Raw genomic sequence first — 22,634 nt, 5'->3', positions numbered from 1 at the left:
TTGTTTTATGCTATTCTCATTAATCAATAATCAATTTGCACTGGCTAGAACCATTAATCAATGAGGTACAGCAAAGAAAGTACAAAACACGGAAGATTGTCAAAAACTGATGACAGTTACTGAGAACAATATATTTTGTTGGAGGCAGAAGCTTGCCCTTTGCCACAAGAAACATCTTGGATCCATTTTAATCATACAATCAGAGCCATCTAATAATGATGGCATTCTTCTCCAAGCTCAGCTCCTTCATCATGTTAGTCAAATTAAAATGGAGATATTAAGAAATGTTCGACCTAGAAAGATTAAACGTATTTTTCCTGGACTGATTTTAAAAATATTCTTTCATTGTATAATTCAGTCTTATATTTCTTATTACCATACAATATAGATGTCAACTTTTTCTTCCAGTTTGATAGTTTGTATTAGGTAAATAACAAAGCAGAGCCTTACCCTTAAAATATATAGTTCGGTTCATAAGCCGTTGTTTAATTTGAAGTATTCTTTCATGCTGTTAGTAGTAATAGCAGATGGACCTCGCCTAATCTTAACACAGAATTATAATGGCTCAATCAGAGTTTGCTCATCTGTTATACTCTTTGAGATATAAACTAGTATCTACAGGCAGTGAAAAGATTTGGAAATACTGGTTTTCTGCAGAAAACCTGCTGCAGACATACTAGAATGACAAAATCTAGTAGACTTTCGAAAACCTATTCACAGAATTCCGTGTTACACAATTACACAAGTCGGTTTATCTCATAAAAAAAACTTTCTTTTCCGATTTTCTTGAAAAAAAAAAACTATACTCTGCCAGATTTTGGCAGAAAATAGCCACTTCTTTTTTACAATCAAATCTATGAGTATCCACAGACCCTTTACATACATTGCAGCAAACACGGTTTCAACCTAGTCATTTCTTCTAACTGTTCAATTCCAGTTATTCAGCATTGATTTTGGAGCCTTGATGCATGTTTGTAACCTATACAGTGCTTTACTCTTAAGAACCAACAATCTCAAAAAAAAAAAAAAAAAAAAAAAATTATTACTACTTTTACAGACAGAATCTGACTGAACTATGAAAGAAGATTGGCAAAGCACCTTAATTCTATCATGCATTTAGTTGAACTCTTACAATGCATTCTTTGCTCTATCAAAGTGTTAGAAGGACGTCTTCAAAAGCAATGCAATCGCTAGGTACCACAAAACAATTACAATTTGTAACATGTCTCAACTTTTCAACATGATGCTTCTTTTGTGAGACTCTTAAGAGGACCAACTATCATTTGAATAATGTCTGTAAACATGTAAAGACTATTCTTAACAGAACAGAAAAAAACGTGACAAAAATACTGCAACAACTTTCTGTTTTAAAGAAGCTTAAGATTTTCCAATACTGTCAACTTGGGAACCCTTATAAAAGAACAAGATATAGAAGAATTGTGCAATTTAACAACTCTGATCTGCTCGCTCACCATAGAATCTCTCTACTTAGTCCTCCCCTAGACTACTTTGAATAACAGATGAAACAACGTTTAGAACTTCACTAGAAAAGTAGTGCCAATTCACAAAAAAAGGAGGGCGAGGTACACATCCTATTTTTTAAAATCTAAAAGGAGGATGACATTGGTCCTGTTTTAGTATTTTTTTTTCTTGTTATGAAAATATCAAAAAGGGATTTTTCGATGAATATACTAAAAAACACACGAAATGTTGGTGGGGGGGGGATTGACACTACCGCACCAGAATTTTGTGACATCTCAGCATCCTTGTCCCTATTGAGGTTTTCTATTGATTCCAAAACTATGAAAATTGAGTCTTTGCATGAGTTGTAGAGCAATGCTGCGTTGTCTTTCCAGAAACATACCTCTATATTTCTCTTTGTTTCAGTTCTTGCAATGTTGTTTGCAAGTGCTGCCACATTAGGAAGAAGTACCATGATCTTTCGGAACAGGAATACGTACTGTTAACTAAAATGACTCGGTACCTGGGCTGTGAATGGAAGAACGCAAACGCCATCTGTAGATTAGAAGTTCTGTACAGCAATGTAGATTCTATAACTAACAAGATAGATGAAATTAAGGCAGTGATGGCCCTAAAACCTGAGGAGGACGTATTTGCCTTTACTGAAGTAAAGCCCAAGAGGACATCAACTCCTCTGACGAGACGCAAGTACAGATACCTGGTTTCAAACTTTTCACAAGCTTTGCAAAGAGTTATTATTTATACAAGAGCATCCCTTCAGGTAGGCACTTTTCATATAAATAGTGAGCATAAATCCTGGGTAGAACATGTATGGGTGACAATTAAGCTACATGATAGCCAGCTTGTAAAGGGGTGTCTGTATAGGAGCCCTAGTGCTCCCTGCCAAGTGAGATCAATAAAACCACTAACCAGCTCTGTTGACCAGGTTATGAGGACTACTAATGAAAATGTAGTCATAACAGGAGACTTGAATCTACCCCGGGTGCAATGAATAGAGTTTTATGCTTTGGAAGAAGAAGCTGGTCATATTAACCCATTTCTCGCATGCCTACGAAATCACTCATTGTACCAAGCAATTAATTTTCCAACTAGGTATCGAGATGGGCAAACCCTAACAATTCTTGACCTTGTAAGAGACCCAGGAACGATTGTTAGTATCAAGCCTGAAACGTCATTTGGAGTGAGTGATCCTATTGAAATTGCTTGCCAGCTTAGGTTGTTTTCTAAGAAAAATCAGTATGTAAGACATGTGTACACAGATTACAACCAGGTTAGGCGAGAATTATGAAGACAAGATTGGTCTCATTCTTTATTTAGAATACAGATTCTCCTGAACCATGGAGTAGAGTGAAAGAGATTCTTGTATCATCTTGTGACAAGCATATTACAATACGTGAATCCGTAAACCACGAACAGTCGCTCTTCAGTCTCTGACCTGTTAAGACCTTTCAATTAAGTAAGGCTTAAACCTGTGTTGCAAGACTAAATGACGAAATCAAAATAATTTTGTCCTGAATGCAGATTACAGGTTACTTCAAACGCAGTCAAATGTGTTAATTGCAGTTCTTGGTTCCATGCAGGGACTGAAAAGTGTGCTAGGATAGAAATCACTAGTTGGAATAACTCCTGGATGTGCCTAGATTGCTCTACTAAGTCTAAGGTAAACTGTACTTCTTCTCCAGTGCTTTCTATCCCCCCCATCCGGAACTTCTCGGACACCCCGTACCCCTGTTGAAAGAAGAAGGATTCTTAGCATTCTTAGTGGGCTCAGCAGCCCTAAACATTTTCCAGCCACTCCGCTCAGCCAGTTTCCTCTATTGACTGAAGAACCAACCGTTTCTAACAAGGCTGACACTAGTTTGTGTGATCCTACAGTTTCCCTTGTCCCTTCCCAGCGCCGAGGCTGTTCTGAAGGGAGAACAAATGCATCTTGTCAAACAACTGACTGTAGCATTGATAAATCAGTTCAAACGGACACTGTCCTTACACCCCCCATCTTACAACCAGATATTACCAAAATCTTGGTTTAACAAGAAAAGTTAACGGATGCATTAACTTTCATCTCCAATTTTTTGACTATTCACCAAAGCGATCTAGCAAATCAACCTGCATATAATCCCATTTTGAATGAGGTTAATAATACTTTCATCTCTGACCATAAAAAAAGCGCAATGTCCATAAACCAAATGAATATTGTTGAAGGACTTAGAGGATTAAATCCAGTGATACCTGTCACAACAAGTGACACAAATCCGGAAATTTTCATTGACTTCAATCCACCCTTGATACAGCCTAATTATAATGGTAACCTTGATTACCACATTACAGATGCCCAAAAACGTGTGGACATTAACAAGGTGAATAGCCTGCATAATAAGAGTGTCTCTCCTGATAATAAACTAAAATGTGCTAATATAATCTTGGTAGGTTTTTGCCAATTAGGAGACAATTGTGTATTTGAACACGTTTTTTCTTCAACCAAGCTCCAGCCAAAAAGTGTTTTCGAAAATAGAGGTTAAGGCAAATTACACTAAAAAAAATGAGCTCAGTAATTTTCAACCAAGTGCATCAACCAAGTTCCAACAAAAAAAAAAATGTGATATGCAAATATTTTGATCATAATCGTTGTAAATTTAGTAAGCAGTGCAAATTTTTACATATATGTCGTAATTTTTATTTCAGGTAGTTGTGGTTCCGTTAAGTGCAGTTTTGACCATGTGAAGCTTTGTTCAGTTTTAGCTTGTAATAACAAATATTGTAGTTTTGCCCATGCACCAAAAGTAGGTGACGTTAATTCTCCTCCCTGGGGCCCTGTTCCAGTGTCCCTGTCCAAAGATAAAAATTATAAGAGCCACTCATCTCCCTTCCGCCGTCCTTTTTTAGTGCACCGCACTCAAGCAAAAATTTCTCATCAAAGTTCATCAGATACAGCTCAAAATTGACAAACCCTTCCCGATCCCGAACTCTCCTCCCTTATCCTTTGTTACCTCCTCTCCCTCCCCGCATACATAAGTCCTATTTCCTCCCCCCTCATAGTATGCTCTACTATACCCTCCCTACTCTGCCACAAACCAGCAATTCCTTGACGGGCATGAATCACTGTTCCCCCCCCAGCTCCCCTTTCCCAGCACCTTACGAACCCCCCCCCCCAGTCCATTCGTTTTATCCCTCGTGCCTACCCTGTCAACGTGACTCAGGTCTGAAACTTTTTGCATTCAATAATTGTCTTGTAATGAATCCTAATTGTTCTCCTCGTGCTTCATCCATATCATTGCCCGTCCCCCACCCCAAATCCCCAAGACAAATCCTTCTCTTACTCTAATAATTCATCTATCGATGTTGACTCTAGTAGCCAACCCATAAAAGTCAAATGTGCTCCCTCGGTCCCTTGTTCTGACTACATTAATCTGGCCCCCACTAAGAATCCCACCACACCCCCTGTACCCATTTGTAATTTAAATAAAGTTAAGTGTAAAAATGGTACCTTTGCAGGTCGTTTTAAATTTCGCACACTTTTGTTAAGCAACGCTGAAAGTCTTAATTTTGAAAAAAATTTCTTAATGAATTAGACTCCTTTTCTAAAATATATAGATCAGACATAATTGCTATTACTGAAGTACACGCTCAAAATACACACACGTTAAAAATGAATAATTTCTCCCAGTTTATTAAACTCAGACCCGAAACCCACCCTCTGGGTAAGAAAGGGGGTGGAATTCTTTTCTTTGTCCGTAATGATTTTTATCCATCACTACTCTTCCCCCTCTCGGAGGTAGTTACCACTTTAGCCTACTCCTATCTCCACTAGCTACAGATAAACATTCGTTTACTATTACTGAAACCGTCTTTAGACCTATAATTGACTCAGGACTCTACAATTTTGGCTCTTGGATCACTAGTGAAAATTGTTCCCCTGTGTACCAAACAAATGATGTCGACTTTAAGGCTTTGTCCCTCCAAAAATTATTGAGGAGTAATTATGAAGCCCATTTTCCGGTGAAAAAAATAAATTAAAATATGCTCTACCGATAAACCTTACATTACTGCGACTTATTAAAGAGATTTGCGGAAAATTCCTCTCCCTGAGCCCCCTTACAAGATAGCCAACGATTTGAACCTGCATATTGCGACCATAGTACAAAGCCTCCCTCCACCTCTTTCCCCTAAATTTCTCCCTCTGATGTTATAAATAAAATCCGAAAGCTCAAAAAGTCAAGTACTTGCCCATTAGACATCCCAATTGATTTGATTAAAGCCTTTTCAGACACAATTGCTGGACCTTTATCTAATATTTTTAACCAAATTACAAAATCTGGTAAATTCCCAAGTTGCTGGAAACTAGGTTTTATAACACCCATCCCGAAGAAATCTTCCAGTCTGACTATAACCAACATGCGTCCTATTGCAATCACTCCAGTTTTTTTCTAAGCTTTACGAAGGGTTCCTTTGTGACTGGCTTAAAATTAAAATTATACCACGCATTGACACCCGACAGTTTGGTAATTTTAGAAAAACCTTCACCACCCATTACCTTGTACACTTGATTCACACCATCCTAAGTGAACTAGAGAAACCAAATGTTTGGCTAAACCTGGTTTTAGTCGATTTTCAAAAAGCGTTTGACTTAGTTGACCACAATATTCTAATTCGTTTACTACACGATGACTTTGAAATTGGCCCACTTTTAGTAAATATTGTTATAGCGTTCCTTTCAAACAGATCACAAGTTGTAAAATATAAAAATACCTTCTCTAACCACCTCCCTAGGTACTGTGGAATACCTCAAGGAACCTTATTAGGACCATTATTATTTCTTGTCATGATTAACGAAATTGGCAAGGAATTCCCCCAAAGATGGAAATATGTGGATGACTTGTCGATCCTTGAAGTATGTCATAGGAATACTAAGTGACCCCATTGAAATCCTAACCCAATGTTCGGATGAATGTAAGAATCTAAATTAACAGTAAATCCCACTAAATAACAGATAACGACGATCAACTTCTTGAAATCTACTCCTGCTTTTTGCGACCCGATCCCACACGAAATGCTAGTGAAACATGTTAAGCTTCTTGGTGTCACAATTTCTAATAATCTTAAATGGGACACACATGTTTCCAACATTGTTAAACAAGCAAATGTTTCACTATCCATTTTTAAGCTGCTAAACAAATTTAATTGTCCTAAGATACATTCCCTCCGTGTTTACTTATCCTTTACCAGGCCGTTATTGGAATATGCATGTCCGGTCTGGCATTCGCAACTTTCAAATGAACTTAGTGACAAAATCGAGTCGGTCCAAAAGCGTTCACTCAGGATTATTTACAAAGAAGGCAAAATTCCATACTCCTTCCTCCTTAACGCTGCACGCATTACCACCTTAAAAGAAAGGGGGGAAAATTTTGCCTGTTTTTCGCTAAATCAGTCATTTCCAATCCCCTTACTGAGGACTTACTCCCTGATTTTCACAATCCCATTAGACTCCGACTCCCCTGGTCAGCCTCCTTAGCAAACCCAACTTACTCTCCGATCCATGCTGTTACAGAGAGGTTTCGTAAAAGTTTTATACCCTTTATTCTGGAACACCTTAATAATTGCCAAATTCCCCTTTTCCTCTATTGCCGTTTTTATTTTCTTGATTTACTGCAATGTTTTTGTAATTTAATAGTTAAGTTTACTGATTTGCCCTTTATTTCTAATGATTTTGCTTTTTTAATTTCTTTTTAATTTTAAGTGTTTGACTTAATGTACTGTTTTGAATTTTTTTTTTTTTTTTTTTTTTTTTTTTTTTTTTTTTTTTTTTTTTTTTTTTTAGCTTTTACTAACCTATAAAGCGAATTCGGCTCTATAGAGCTTGTGATAGTCTTTTGAAAATAAATATTATCTTATCTTATCTAACTCTTCCTTTTCTGACCTGTGATATCAAACTGGCAATCCAAAAAAAGAAAAAGCAGAGGAAGAAATATAAAGATATACCAACACAGCCAAATTACGATAAATTTAAGCAACTCTGTAATAATGCTCAACGGCTTTCAAGAAAACTTACAAGAGCGTATAAATAAGCAATTGCAGATGCTTCCAAATCAAATCCCAAGATATTTTGGAGGTCTGCTTCCCTGCAGAACTCCAGAAGTCACTCAGCAACTGAGGTTCCTATAGATGGAATATTTAATACCCGCCCTAAAGACATAGCTGAGACACCGAACAATCAGTTCCAAGAAGTTTTCACCACCCCAGATTGAGATCCACTTCCCAATCAACCCAAGTATACAATTACTGTTAGTGGAGATGACGTTGAGGCTAGAATGAAAAACCTGAACCATAACAGATCTGTAGGGCCTGAGATACACCCCCGGACATTAAAAGAAGCTCATGCAGAATTGGCCATGCCTCTCGCAGTACTTTTCCAAAAGTCCCTAGATACAAAGATAGTACCTCAGGACTGGGAAAATACTAATATCCCCCCTATCCATAAAAGTGGCAGCCGATTAGACTTAACAAATTACCTCTTTTTTTAGCATTACATCCGTTGTTGGGAAAATTTTGGAAGGATCAGCAAATACTGCCATTGTCAGAAACCTCACCTCTAACAATCTTATTAGAGTGATTCAGCATGGATTTAGATCAGGATGATCCATTGATACGAATCTGATAAATGTTTACGATTTTGTCACTGAGCTCCAGGATAAAGAAATCCCAGTAGACCTCATTCAGCTGGATTTTCCTAAAGCATTTAAGAAGCTTGTCATCGTTGACTACAGGCAAAGTTAATTGCAATTGGGGTAAGCCAGGAGTATGTTGAGTGGGGTGATGGCATTCCTGAAAGATAGAATGCAGAACGTAAAGGTGCAGAGGGAAAACAGTCAGGCATTTTACTCAGATAGTACTGTAGTGGAAAGTGGAGTCCCACAGAGAACGATCCTAGTCCAACCTTATTTAACACCTACGTCAACAATGCCCACAATCTGTCAAAAACACAAGAGCTAAGAGCTCATATGGCATTTGTGATGAGGTAGGAAGTGCCAAGAGCTCATATGGTATGAGCTCTAGCAAAATTCTAAGAATCAATAGATTGCTTTAAAAGGAAAATCAGAAGCTTGATGCCGGTCGGGATTTAAAATGAGAGTTCTTAAGCACAAGATCCTTCTAAATATCAAATTTCATTAAGATCCGATCACCAGTTCGTAAGTCACAAATACCTCATTTCTTCTAATTTTTCTGAATTACTCCCCCCCCCCAACTCCACTAAAGAGAGCGGATCTGGTCCGGTTATGTCAGTCACTTATCTTGGACTTGTGCTTATTTTTCCAATCAAGTTTCATCCTGATCTCTCCGCTATAAGCGTTTTTCAAGATTCCCCCCCCCCCCCCAATGACACTAGATCCGGTCAGAACTTAGAATGAGAGATCTGAGTTATGAAGTCTTTCTAAATATGAAATTTCATTAAGATCTGATCACTTCTTCTTAAGTTAAAAATACTTCATTTTTTAAAATATTTTAGAATTAACCCTTCCCCCACCCACAACTCCCCCAAAGAGAGCGGATTCGTTCCGGTTATGTCAATCAAGTATCTAGGACTTGTGCTTGTTTTTCTCACAAAGTTTCCTCCCTATCCCTCCACTCTAAGCGTTTCGCAAGATTTTAGCCCCCCCCCCAATGTCACCGATCCAGTCGGGATTTAAAAGAAGAGCTCTGTGACACGATATCCTTCCAAACATCAAATTTCATTAAGATCCGATCACTCCTTCGTAAGTTAAATATACCTCATTTTTTCTAATTTTTCAGAATTAAACCCCCCCCCAACTCCCCCAAAGAGAGCGGATCCGTTCCGGTTATGTCAATCACGTATCTAGGACTTGTGATTTTTTTCCACCACGTCTCATCCCGATCCCTCCGCTCTAAGCGTTTTCCAAGATTTTAGCCCCCCCCCCACCCAACGTCAACGGATCCAATCGGGATTTAAAATAAGAGCTCTGAGACACGATATCCTTTCAAACATCAAATTTCATTAAGATCCGATCCCTCGTTCGTAAGTTGAAAATACCTCTTTTTTCTAATTTTTCCAATTTAACCGTCCCCCCACTCCCCCCAGATGGTCGAATCGGGGAAACGACAATTTCTAATTTAATCTGGTCTGGTTCCGGATACGCCTGCCAAATTTCATCGTCCTAGCTTACCTGGAAATGCCTAAAGTGGTAGAACCAGGACAGACAGACCGACAGAACAACCGGCAGAATTTGTGATTGCTATGTCCCTTGGTAAATATCAAGTGCCATAAAAATGGACCTGTATGCCAATGATAGGAAAATCATCAGCCCTGCAAAAACAGCTGAAGAGCAAGCCTTATTACAAGCTGACCTAGACAAACTTTCAGATTGGACAAAACTCAGGAAGTAAAAAACGGGACAGTATCACAGGTGTGGAATAAATCGCCCTTGGCAGGTGATTGATTCCTCCCTTGCTGAAAGAGACCTGGGTATACTTGTGGATGAAGAATTGAAGTTTGACCAACATGCTAAGTCAGTTGCCTCTAGAACACATGGACTTGTAACCCTGGGAATTGTAAAAAGGGTGTTCTGCAGTAGGTCACCAAGCTGATGTCAATATATAGAAGTCCTTTGACCAAAACTGGAATTTGGGATGTGTGTGGCGACCCCACTGAATGAAACTGACAAGAAAAAACTAGAGTCTCCAAAGACGAGCAATTAAATCAATAGAGGGCTGCAAAAGCCTGGACTACCCATCCCGCCTGGAGGAGTTAAAGATTTTTACCTTCTCCTATTGAGAGAAGCACAGGAATGTCATCATGGCATACAAAATGCTGCACACAGTCCTTGTAACAAAATATGCTTGAACCTAACCAATCCACAAGAACTAGCGGACACACCATGATGCTAAACTGCAAATGAGCCAACACCAGACTACAGAACAACTTCTCCCCAAATTAGAGTCGATGGGCTTTGGAACTGCCAAAGGGAAGTAGCAGTCTCAGTCCCTAGTATGGAGGCCTTCAAGAGAGCTGTGGACAAAAATTGGACATCCAAGCTATGGCTTCGAGAATGGGATGCAGCCAACGCGTTGGCTCAACATCTTCACTAACCAACACCTGCAGGATAATACCTTATTTGCTGGATGATGCGATTTAAAGTAAGGTAAATTTCTCTATACTTAGAATTCACTTTGTTTTGTAGAAACTCAAACAAGTCAACCAGAACTTCTAGTTGACTTTTTTTAGGCAAAATCTAAGACATCAGGCTGCTAAAAACCTTTAAACCTATTGCATTAATCCAATAATTAGGCTTTCTATACACCTTTAAAACGTATTTGTGTTCCTTTTCTCTTTGTCTTATAAGGTCTTCTGACCAGCATACAATATTATATGATATAGTATTTGGTAGCTCTTCCTTCCAACAAAAATATTAGGTACAAGACTGGGAGGAAACATTAAAACATTTTGTGTATTTCAAACACTGCCCTTCCTGAGGGACAGGCAAATTTTTCATTTAGTTAATTATAACCATCCAGGGTGCATTGTTCTTGAAAATAATCAGTAAGCAGCTAAAAGCATTAATTATCAAATCAATATTAGATAAGACATAATAGAAAAGAAAGTAGAAAAGTCTAAATAAGCTCTTAAATAATTTCATCCTACCTCTTCTATTCCAGGTATATTATTAACTGAAAGCTTTTTGAGTGAGCCTTGCAATTTTTTGTCATCTGTGGTAGCTGTCCTGTGTATGACCTTCTTCTTCCTCCTAGCAGTACCTGGTCCACCGATTCTCACCTGAGATTGAAGTTTTGCAAGTCTATCAGCATTCATCTGCAAAGGAAATGGTTTCTTCAAATATCCAACATCAGTTGTATTAGATGGGGGTGATACAAAGACAATCTAACAAGGCAGCAGCGCATCCAGGGGGGGAGCACCCCCCCTGACGTAGTAGGGGATTTGTGGTTGGGACCGTTTGCTTTGGTTTGGGAATGTTTTTATTGGTTTTTAGTAGTTGAGTTCTTGATAAGTTTTTAATTATTAAGACTGTTTCTTTTTGCAAACAAGTTTGAAACATGTTTCAGTTATGTTGTGCAGTCTGTTAGATTTTACTAATGACGCATACCACCAAAAATTATTTAATTAAATTTTCGGTTTATCAAGGAAATTTGTCTGTATTACCACACAGGCCAAGTGGGAGGTCAAAATTTTTATTTTGTAATAAGGAGGTGAAATTTAAATTTCTAACTTCTTTAGGCTGTCAAAATGATGTTTCGGGATTGTCCTGTTGCTGAAACGGGACTGAAAAGTAAATTTTTATAGTTAAAAGTTTGTCTTCAATTCTTGCTATGGCACTGGGGCAAAGAAATTTATATCATTACTTTTTTGGGTGCTTTGTTTTCTGGGTTTGGTTTTTTGCGAAGTGGGGTGGTTCTAACAACATGGCTGTTTTTTAGGGGATTAGTATAATAGAAAGTAAATGTATGAAAAGTACAAAAATTATAAATTTAAGTTTTGGATTTTACTAAGCAAATGGTGGTAACTTTACTGCCTATTTTCATCAAACAGTTCGTGGTAACGAACTGTAGTAAGGAGCGACCCAGCTCAATAGTAACCGAAACTCTAAAAAATGGAATTTTGATAACAATAGTTATATCAAAAGAATCGCATTTTAATGCTAATTTTAAATATACTTGTTTCATCAAGATCAGTTATACCCATCAAAAGTTTCAAGCCTCAGAAAATCTGCCTCATTTTAGAAAATAGCAGGAAACACCCCCTAAATGTCATACAATCTTAACGAAAACCACACAATCAGATTCAGCGTATCAGAGAACCTTATTATAGAAGTTTCAAGCTCCTATCTACAAAAATGTGGAATTTCGCATTTTTTGCCAGAAGACAGATCACGGATGCGTGTTTATTTGTTAGTTTTTTTTGTTTTTTTTTTTCCCAGGGGTGATCGTATCGACTGAGTGGTCCTAGAATGTCACGAGAGGGCTCATTCTAACGAAAATTAAATGTTCTAGTACACTTTTTAAGTGACCAAAACAATTGGAGGGCACCTAGGCCCCCTCCCACGCTCATTTTTTCCCAAAAGTCACCAGATCAAAATACTGAGATAGCCATTTTATTCACCATAGTCGAAAAACCTGATAACTATGTCTTTAGAGACAAATTACTCCCCCGCAGTCCCAGTGGGAGGGACTGCAAGTTACACTTTGACCTGTATTTACATATAGTAATGGTTACTGGGAAGTGTACAGACGTTTTCAGGGAGATTTTTTGGTTTAGGGGGGGGTGCGTGGGAGGATATTTCCATGGAGAAACTTCTCATGGGGGAAGAGAATTTCAATGAAGGGGGCGCAGGATTTTCTAGCATTATTTGAAAAAACAATGAAAAAATAAATATGAAAAGTTTTTTTCTACTGAAAGTAAAGAGCAGCATTAAAACTTAAAACGAACAAAAATTATTACGCATATGAGGGGTTTACCTCCTCGTTATACCTCACTCTTTACGCTGAAGTATTTTTAGTAATTTCAACTATTTATTCTACGGGCTTTGTGATTCAGAGGTCATTCTTAAGGAATTGGGACAAAATCTAAGCTTTAGTGTAAAGAGCGAGGTATCAACGAGGGCTGAACCCCCTCATATACGCAATAAAAATATACGAATATAGAAGTTCGTTACGTAAGTTAATTCGTAAAATACGTATATTTTTTACTAATGAAAATGTTCGTAAAACAATTAAAAGTTCTAGTTGCCTTTTAAAGTAATCAAAAAATTGGAGGGCAACTAGGCTTCCCCCCTCTCCTTTTTCTCAAAATCTTCCGATTACAACTATGAGAAAGCCATTTAGCCAAAAAGAAAATTAATATGCGAATTTCGTTTTAATTATTTATGTGCGGAGAGCCAAGATCAAAACATGCATTGATTCAAAAACGCCCAGAAATTAAATAAAAAAGACAAGTTTTTTTTTAATGAAAGTAAGGAGCAACATTAAAACTTAAAACGAACAGAAATTACTCCGTATATGAAAGGGACTTTTCCTCCTCAACTTCCCGCTCTTTACGCTAAAGTTTCTTACTGTTTTAAAAATAGAGTTAAGAGAGAGAGTCAAACTTTAGCGTAAAGAGCGGGGTGTTGAGGAGCACCTGGCTCAGTAGTAAACGAAACTCTCAAAACGGAATTTTGATGCTAAAAGATACAGCAAAAGAATCAGATTTTCATGTTGATTTTAAATATATGTTTCATCAAATTTAGTCTTTGTCATCAAAAGTTACGAGCCTGAGAAAATTTGCCTTATTTTGGAAAATAGGGGGAAACACCCCCCAAAAGTCATAGAATCTCAACGAAAATCACACCATCGAATTCAGCGTATCAGAGAACCATATATCAAAAATTTCGAGCTCCTATCTACAAAAATAAGTAATTTTGTATTTTTGCCAGAACACAGATCACAGGAAATGAAAAGTTCTAGTGCCCTTTTTAAGTGACCAAAAAAATTGGAGAGCACCTAGGCCCCCTCCCATGCTCATTTTTCCAAAATCAACGGATCAAAATTTTGAGATAGCCATTTTGTTCCGCTTAGTCGAAAACCCTAATAACTATGTCTTTGGGGATGAATTACTCCCCCACAGCCCCTGGGGGAGGGGCAGCAAGTTACAAACTTTGACCAGTGTTTACATACAGTAATGGTTATTGGGAAAGAGCGAGGTATTAACGAGGGGACAAACCCCCTCATATACATAATAAAAATATAATATAAAAGTTTATTACGTAAGTTAATTCTTAAGTTACGTAAATTTTTTACTAATAAAAACGTTCATTAAAAATCAAAAGTTCTAGTTGCCTTTTTAAGGAATCAAAAAATTGGAGGGCAACTAGGCCTCCTTCCCCAGCCCTTATTTCTCAAAATCGTCTGATCAAAACTAAGAGAAAGCCATTTAGCCAAAAAAGGAATTAATATGCAAATTTCATTTTAATAATTTATGTGCGGAGAGCCAAAATCAAACATGCATTAATTCAAAAACGTTCAGAAATAAAATTAAAAAAAAACTAGTTTTTTTAACTGAAGGTAAGGAGCTACATTAAAACTTAAAACGAACAGAAATTACTCTGTATATGAAATGGGTTGTCCCCTGTGAAATCCCTCGCTCTTTATGCTAAAGTTTGACTCTGCCACAATTCTACTTTTTAAAACAATTAAAAACTTCAGCATAAAGAGCAAGGGATTGCACAGGGGACAACCCATGACCAACCTAGGCCCAACAATGTTTAATCTCTATGTAAATTATGCCCCTGAGGAGGTAAGGAATGGCTTGGAACTGTACGCAGATGATTCCAAACTCTTTGGTCCAGCACCCTCAACTGCTCTTCTTTGTATGAAGATGTTAACGACCTCTGTCTGTGGGCAAAAACTTGGATGCTTGAGTTCAACCCATGCAAATGCAAAGTCCTGCATCTTGGTCCAAACAACCCCTGCCTTACTTATCACATGGTTGACTCTGCAGGTGCTGATTTGCCCATTCAGAGTGCCAAGGAAGAGCAATGATCTTGGGGTAGTCATTGACAATAAGCTTAAATTTCATAGTCATTGTCAGAACAAAGCAGTTAAGGCAAACAAGGTCCTTGGTTTGATCAAGAATTCAGTTGCAAGTCGTCAACCAAGAGTTATCAAGAAGCTTTACACAGCCCTTGTTCATCCCCATGATTGGTTGACAATCTGCACTTTAAGTGAGACATGGAGACACTGGAGAAGGTCCAGCATAGAGCAACCAAGCTCTGTTTTCCCAAAAAACAAATCTCCTATGAGCAACAACTAGACATCACATGTCCAGGAGTCCAAGTCACATGTCATTAGCTTTGTGTCTGTCTTTCTTTTCCTTATAAAACCAATTTTAGCAAATCTCTGAACTGGGTGCACTGTGGTGGAATGTACTGATCCAAAAACTGTAATTTACCTCTAACTACATAAATGGTTGTCAACCCCACAAAGATGAAGAGAACAGCATAGGCTTTTTGACCATAACTTGGTTTAATTTTTATTTCAACTCATATAGCAAGCCAAACACAAGGAATGCTGAGAAGATTGACATACCACTCAACACAATAGCTTCTAATATCACTAAAATAGAGCAATTTTCACTTTCAACACCTTTATTATCAATTAAACCATGGTTTTATTTCGCATGAATGGTCAAATAATTAAGGTTGTCTTGACTATGTAAAAGGTTGTCTACCCCACAAAGATAAAAAGGACAGGGTAGACTTTTTGGCCATAACTTTGTATAATTTTCAATTCAACTCATATAGCAAGTTGAAGACAAGGAATGGGAAGAAGATTGACAGACCACTCAGCAATATAGCTTCTAATACCCACTAAAATAGAGCAACTTTCACTTCCAACACCTTTATTATCAATTAGACCGCAGCTTTATTTGACAATACTGGACAAATAATTTAGGACCTATTGGGAGTCATGTAACTAATACAAATGATGATTCTGAAACAGTTTTGAAGATTTAGTGAGCACTGGTGCCAATATTAGCACCAAATGAACAATGAAACCTTTAAATTTTCTATGGAGCTTTCAAATACTTTCTTTTATGGAACTTTCATTTGAATGCTTTACATTTTGTAAATATATTTGTCTATCCAAAGGTCCCTTGTGAACTATTGTCAAAATCATGCAGTCATTTTTCTAGAACTTGTTTGTATTTACATCTATGACCAAAATAAGATCCAATCATGTTGCCAATATAAGTGTAAAAACCAGTTTTAGCTGTGGTATCAGGGTATTTTTGTCAACTTGAAAAGAAGTAAAGTGAATAAAATTTCAGGAATAGATCTGTGGCTAAATTATACACTGGAAAAAAATATTGTCAGATTCTATGAAGATAATGCTACTATGAGTTATCATAATAGGATAATGCTTTTTCTTAAGCACCAAGGAAATAATCAATGAAATCTGATTCATTGAATAAAGTGAAATTTTCAAGAGCACTATCATTATGATAAATTTGTCAAATGCCAAAATAAATTACACAGCATGAGCCAAAAGATTGTTTGTAATTACAAAGAAGCTATTGTATCTGATTGTACAACAAACCCTAAGAAATTTTGGCAGGATGTGTAAGACCAACCTAGAACATCAAATTAAACCTAACATGAGAAAACTAAATGACAATGCTATCTCTGACATGAAGACAATTGCAAGTTTTCTGAAAGATTTTGCACAAATTTCACTACATCACCATCAAACACTACTCCTCCCAACATTCCCACTATCAAAGTGACCACAAATGCTAACTACCTTTACTGCTGATGATATTTGCAAAAGACTAAAAATGCTGAAAGCAAATAAAGCAGTCAGGCCTGATAACTTTTGTCCATGGCTTGTTGAAGAAACTGCCCAGGACATATCAAATGCTGATACTTCCATCTTTTGCATGGTGAGCAATGTGGTGAAAGTCTTTTCTTGACTGCTTAGAAGAACACTTGCTATTCCAGGTTGGGACGTTTCTGACAAGATCTCAAGAAGGACAAAATCTTTCACTTCCTGACCTCATTTTGATGAATAATCCTAAGTTGTTCATTAGTATACAATCACAGCCCTCATTTGGAGAATGTGACCTCAAAGCAATAAAAAATTGATTTTGACTGTAACCACAGACATCAAATCTAACACAGTCAAATCAAGCATGAACTCAATCAGTGTGATTGGTCATTTGTCAAAGGGGGCCCACCTGTTTGGAGGGGGCCCACCAAGGCCCCCTCCAAACCAACCCTTAATGAAAAACTAGTTATGTCATCACCTCTTCATGTAAATAGTTTTGTTGCTCTATTGCCTTGTTTTGTTTGTCATTTTGATAGACTTTCAGTTGATATTTCTTGTTCAGCTTCATGCAATCCTTCTCCAAAGGTTTCTGCAAAGTTTTGCAAGTGCCATATCTGAAGTTACCTCTGAGTCTCAACAGCCAAATTTCCCAAGTCAGAAGCCCCCTTCTGGGAATATTTTCCATGTTCTTTCAAGCAATGTTGACGGTCTGACAAATAAGCTTCTTGAATCCAAAGTGCTTCTTAAGGAAGAAGCAGCAAATGTGGTGGGTTTTGTTGAACTGTTACCAAAACATAGTCTATTTGTGGTTACTGAAATGTCACTACAGATCTCAGGATATCAGCTATTTAGCAACTCGGAGCACCCAAATTGTCAAAGAGGAGTTAGCGTTTATGTAAGAGACAGTATCAAGGTTAGTGTTGTAAGTCCTTCTATGCTTGATATATCTTTGATTGAAAGTGTATGGCTTGATATCTCCATTGCTAATAAAAAATTGCATCTTGGGTGTGTCTATTGAAGAGTGCTCCTTCCCTTGAAGATAGTGAATTGGCCCTCAAAACTAACTGGATATTCTTCATCTAATAGTAGAGACTCACTTTTGCCTATCAAATAATCTTCATCAGACTATTGATAAGCCTACATGCCATAGAGCTGATCAGAATCTCTTGCTGTTAGACCTCTTCATATCACATGATCCTGATTCCCTCATTCATAATGATTATTTACTGCCTATTGCTAGTAGCAACCACCTAGTTATTCTGTCTGTGTTGTCCCTAAATAGTTGTCCTCAACCTAAATTTTGTCCTCAGACTTTCACCAACTATGAGGCAATACAGCAGGAACTTTCATTAGCAAACTGGTCAATGCTTATCCCTGGTGACATCAATGAGCCTTGATAAAATTTAAAAAAAAACCCTCATTGCTCTTGAAAAGAAACACTCCAGGGTTATTTTTAGAAAACAGCCTAAAACACTCCCCTTCCTCACTAGGAAGTTAAAAAGCTGATTAACCAGAAATCTGGAGCTTGGAAACAGTACATGAAGGAGAGGAACTAGGAGACCCTGTTTATTTACAATGCAGCATGGAATCATGTAACAGATTCTGCCAAAAAACTGAAATCTGCTTATGAGGAAAAATTAGCTTCTGACACCAAGTTAAACCCAAAATATTTCTGGAGACATGTCTGCTACAAACCCAAATCATCATACTATTCCTGACCTTGTTGATCATGGTGTTCTACATTCATCTCCAATAGATAAGGCTGACCTTCTAAATGTACAATTTGCTCCTGCCTTCACCCAAAACTCAGGTACCTCCTCTCCAGATCCTCCACTGTAAGAAGTGCTTTTTCCCATGCCTGATCTGTCAGTAAGTGAAGTAATGGTTTTCAATAGCCTTGGGAAGCTTGATGTAAATAAGTCCAAGGGACCAGACAGTGTTCAGCCACATCTTCTTAAGGAGTGTCAAAAAGCTCTCAGTTACCCCCTGTGCATGCTGCTCTAGTTATCTCTTCAAAATGGGGGACTACCGCATGATTGGAAAACATCTCATATAACCCCAACCCATAAAAGGGATAAAGAGACTCAGTAGAAAATTACCATCCTATAAGCATCATTTCTGCTGTTGTTAACATGCTTGAGAGATTTGTTAACAAAGCTCAAATTGAACATCTAGAGATCAATAGCATCCTCTCCACATTGCAACATGGATTCAGACCTGGTAGATCTGTGGACACTAACCTCATCCAAACAAACGAATAAGTGACTACACTGCTTGATAAGAGTCTTTCTGTTGACATGATTCTTCTTGATCTGTCCAAAGCATTGGACAAGGTTTGTCACAAATTCCTCATAATCAAACAGAAGGCTTCAGGTGTCAATGAAGGTGTTGTACAGTGGATTATGGACTTCCTCTCTGAAAGATCACAGAGTATCAGAGTTTTTGACTCACAAAGAATTTCCCATTTCTCTTCTCCTACAACTGTATTAAGTGATGTGCCCTAGGGCACTATTCTTGGATCAACACTTTTCAACTTCTATGACAATGATTTACCCACCCTTCTTTCAAATCTTTTTACCCTTTATGCTGATGACTCAAAACTAGTTGGAAAAGCAGCTACTCCCTCTGACCAGCAATCAATTCAAACAGATCTTGACAGTCTAGGTAGATGGGCTAGCATGTGGCTCCTTGCTTTTAATGTTGACAAATGCCATGTCATTCATTTTGGCAAACACAATGAGCATTGTAAGTATTTCCTTCAAGACAACTTCCTTTCTGCTGTTTCTAATGAAAGAGATCTTGGGGTTGTCAATCACCAATTAAAGTTTATTGGCCATGCTAAGTCTGTTTCATCTTCTGCAAATATATCCCTTGGTATCATAAAAAGAACCATCTCCAGCCAACACCCAAGAGTTTTTTTAAGTTATATAAGGCACTTGTACAACCACATCTGGAGGTCAGAATGTCATTGGCAGCCACTTTTTTTCAAAAAAGATAGAAGTTGCTTGAGGATGTCCAGTGTTGTGCCACTAAGATGGTTAGCAGCATGAATAAATTCCCATATGAAGAAAGATTACATTGTTTGAAACTGCCATCACTGCATACTGAATGAAAAGGGGTGATATGATTTTAACCAAAATTCTTTCTAAAATCACCCTTCCCAGTCTCTTCACACAGCCCTTGCATTCTGGTACTAGAGGATATTCAATGAAGCTCCCTATGCAGCATTCCACAAGTAGACATATAAGTCATTTCTTCAGCCAAAGAGTAATCAATATGTGGAATCAACTGTCTGAGAAAACAGTTTCTGCAACTTCAACCCCCAATGTTCAAGTCCCACCTTGATAAGGAATGGCTCTGTGAGGAGTTCCTTTACAATTAGGAAGCTGCAGAGTCCTCCACAAGAGTCTAGATCAACAGCCACAACCTACACCAAATGAATGTTTTTTCATCACTGGAGCATCACAAGGATAGAGAATCCTTATATTACTCCAAGCTGCAATTCAAGGTAATTAAGGTAACAAGAAGAATAAACTGTCCAAGCTCATAAACCAGAACCCCCATAAAGCTGACTATCAAGTTAGGCTCAAAGTTGTAATGAAAAAATTTGAGCCCTGTCCAGAGAATCTCAACAAGGTCATTGCAACAACCACAAAAACCCCAAGAAGTTCTGGAAATATGCCTCTGCACATGAGCCTGGTAGACACACAGTTATAGAGTTAATTTGTAATATAATCCAGTCAAATGACCCCTAAAAAATTGTTGATGCCTTGAATCACCAGTTAACATAAGTTTTCACAACCCAGACACTGCCCCCCTCCCTACCCCACCATGCTACACAATTAATACTGAAATGTCTCCAACAATAGTGGATGAGGCTGAGCTTGAATCTTGGCTTAAAAATCTTGATCCAAATAAGTCTGTCAGGCCAGACAGCATTCATTCAAGACTCTTTAAGGAAGCTCATGCACAATTAGTACTGCTACTCTCAAGGCTCTTGCAAAAGTCTATTGAGACCAAAGTTATACCAATGGACTGGAAAGTTGCCTATATCTTCCCAATACGCAAAAGACAAGACATGAGCAAAGTTTCTAATTATCAGTCAATCAGTATTACCTCTGCTGTTGGTAATATCCCAGAAGATTTTTTAAATGCTGTAGTCCTCAAACATTGTTATAAAAGTACAACAAAATTGTTTTCAGCTTCATAACTTTGCTCAATTCCATTTTATAAGGTTTTAAAGATATGCAATTATATTTCCTAATTTTTGAAAAAAACAGTGATATGGCCCAAAATTCTATTCAAATAACAGGAATTGCATTTTCAGGACTAAAGGCAGAAAAAAAGCAACTAGTAACTGAAAATTAAGGCAAAATCTTGTTTTGTCAAAATTTCAATATGTATAGACCTGTCATGTAGGCAAATTTCAGGGCCCTCTTGAGGGAGGAGTGGAGGTGGGCACTTTAAAATACCTTCCCAGGACATACTTTAGTCTATAGATTTGTCCCTGAAAGTTTCATTTTCTTAACCTAAACCATTTCTGAGATAGTAAGAAGTCTATTAACTAGAATTTTACCCAATTTTGTTGTACTTCAATTAAGCAGAAGATCAAATTTGCAAGGTTTCACTTTTATAACACACATATTTTTAAAGGTCATCAAAGGTCAGGGCCCTCTAGAGGGAGAAGGAGTGGAGGTAGTTGCTTCAAAATACCTTCCTGGACATACTTTAGTCTGTAGATTCATCCCTGAAAGTTTCATTTTCCTAGCCTAAACCCTTTCTGAGATAGCAAGAGGTCAATTAACTAGAATTTTATCCAAGTTTAATCTTGAGGCAAAAACTGTGTACTTGCCATTGCATCAGAAGGCATGCCTTAAAATCAATGGAGCATAAATGTTGTATTTAACTAATTGCTCTGATTCATGGGTTTGCTGGGTAGGCTAGTTTGAACTAAAAAGTAAAAGTGGGATAATTACCATTAATGGATGTTTTTTAATTATCTTTTGATTTACTAAAATACAGAAATTACCAGTGGTGATTGGAAACAGTATTTAGGCTAAAATACAATTTCATTCATATTGTAAAACCTTAACGTTTCCCTTAACTTTAAAACCATGCCCACTTTATGCATTTTTAGTTTGTTAAAGGGGGATTTTAGAAAGCTAATAGATGAATTAGCATGCTCTTTTTACATGCTGATTGTAATAAGGATCATCCCAAGTCAATATCCTTTAGAGGGGGAGGGAGTTAAGGTGTGTCTTCAAACTAGTTTTCCAGGAGATCACTGAGACTCTTGATCCATTCCTGAGATTTCAATTGACCTTCTTCTATTACTTTAGAAGGTAGACAAAGGCCTCTCACATAGAATTTTACTAAAGAAATAACCTACATGGGTTGATTCCCCAATCAATGTTCATTCCAGATATGCTAAGCGCTTCTGTCATGATTGTATCCACCCCCTATTTCCTTGATAGGATACATTTAACAAGCACAATTTCAGCAATTAGGCCTAGGTAAAATCCAGGCAAAGGCCGAATAGAACAGAGATATTTTCAAAGCACTATATTAACTGAAATGACAACTTACATTAGAAATTTTTGTGAGTTTATCCTGTAAATCTGAATAAAATGCCGGCCTCTCAAAATATTGCAAATGGCTGTGCAATGTGTTTCCTGAAGAAAATATCGAAGAAAAGATTTTGATTTAAACTGCGTTTTCAACTACAGGTTTTCTACCAAGAGCAAGTTATTCAGCTTAAAATCTTGAAATTCGCCAAATGCATGTTGAGAAGCAGTGGTAATTTTCCTGTCCCTCTGCCCCCATTA

General features: G+C 37.5%; 1 protein-coding gene across 1 annotated transcript in view; it reads right to left on the bottom strand.

Moving 5' to 3' along the window:
• LOC136038055 (transcription factor BTF3 homolog 4-like) overlaps positions 1-22,634 on the bottom strand; it is a 29,471-nt gene extending 6,837 nt beyond the window's left edge. The window contains exons 1-2 of the mRNA XM_065721009.1: positions 22,396-22,634; positions 11,135-11,302 (exon numbers count right to left, since the gene is read on the bottom strand). Of these exons, the coding sequence (XP_065577081.1) occupies positions 11,135-11,302 (168 nt within the window). The 5' untranslated portion in view covers positions 22,396-22,634. The remainder of the gene's footprint in view (positions 1-11,134; positions 11,303-22,395) is intronic.

Source organism: Artemia franciscana, chromosome 17, assembly GCF_032884065.1.
Source record: "Artemia franciscana chromosome 17, ASM3288406v1, whole genome shotgun sequence".
Lineage (NCBI taxonomy): Eukaryota > Metazoa > Arthropoda > Branchiopoda > Anostraca > Artemiidae > Artemia > Artemia franciscana.
Note: the sequence above shows the minus strand (reverse complement) of the source record. Positions and strands in the feature narration are given on the sequence as shown.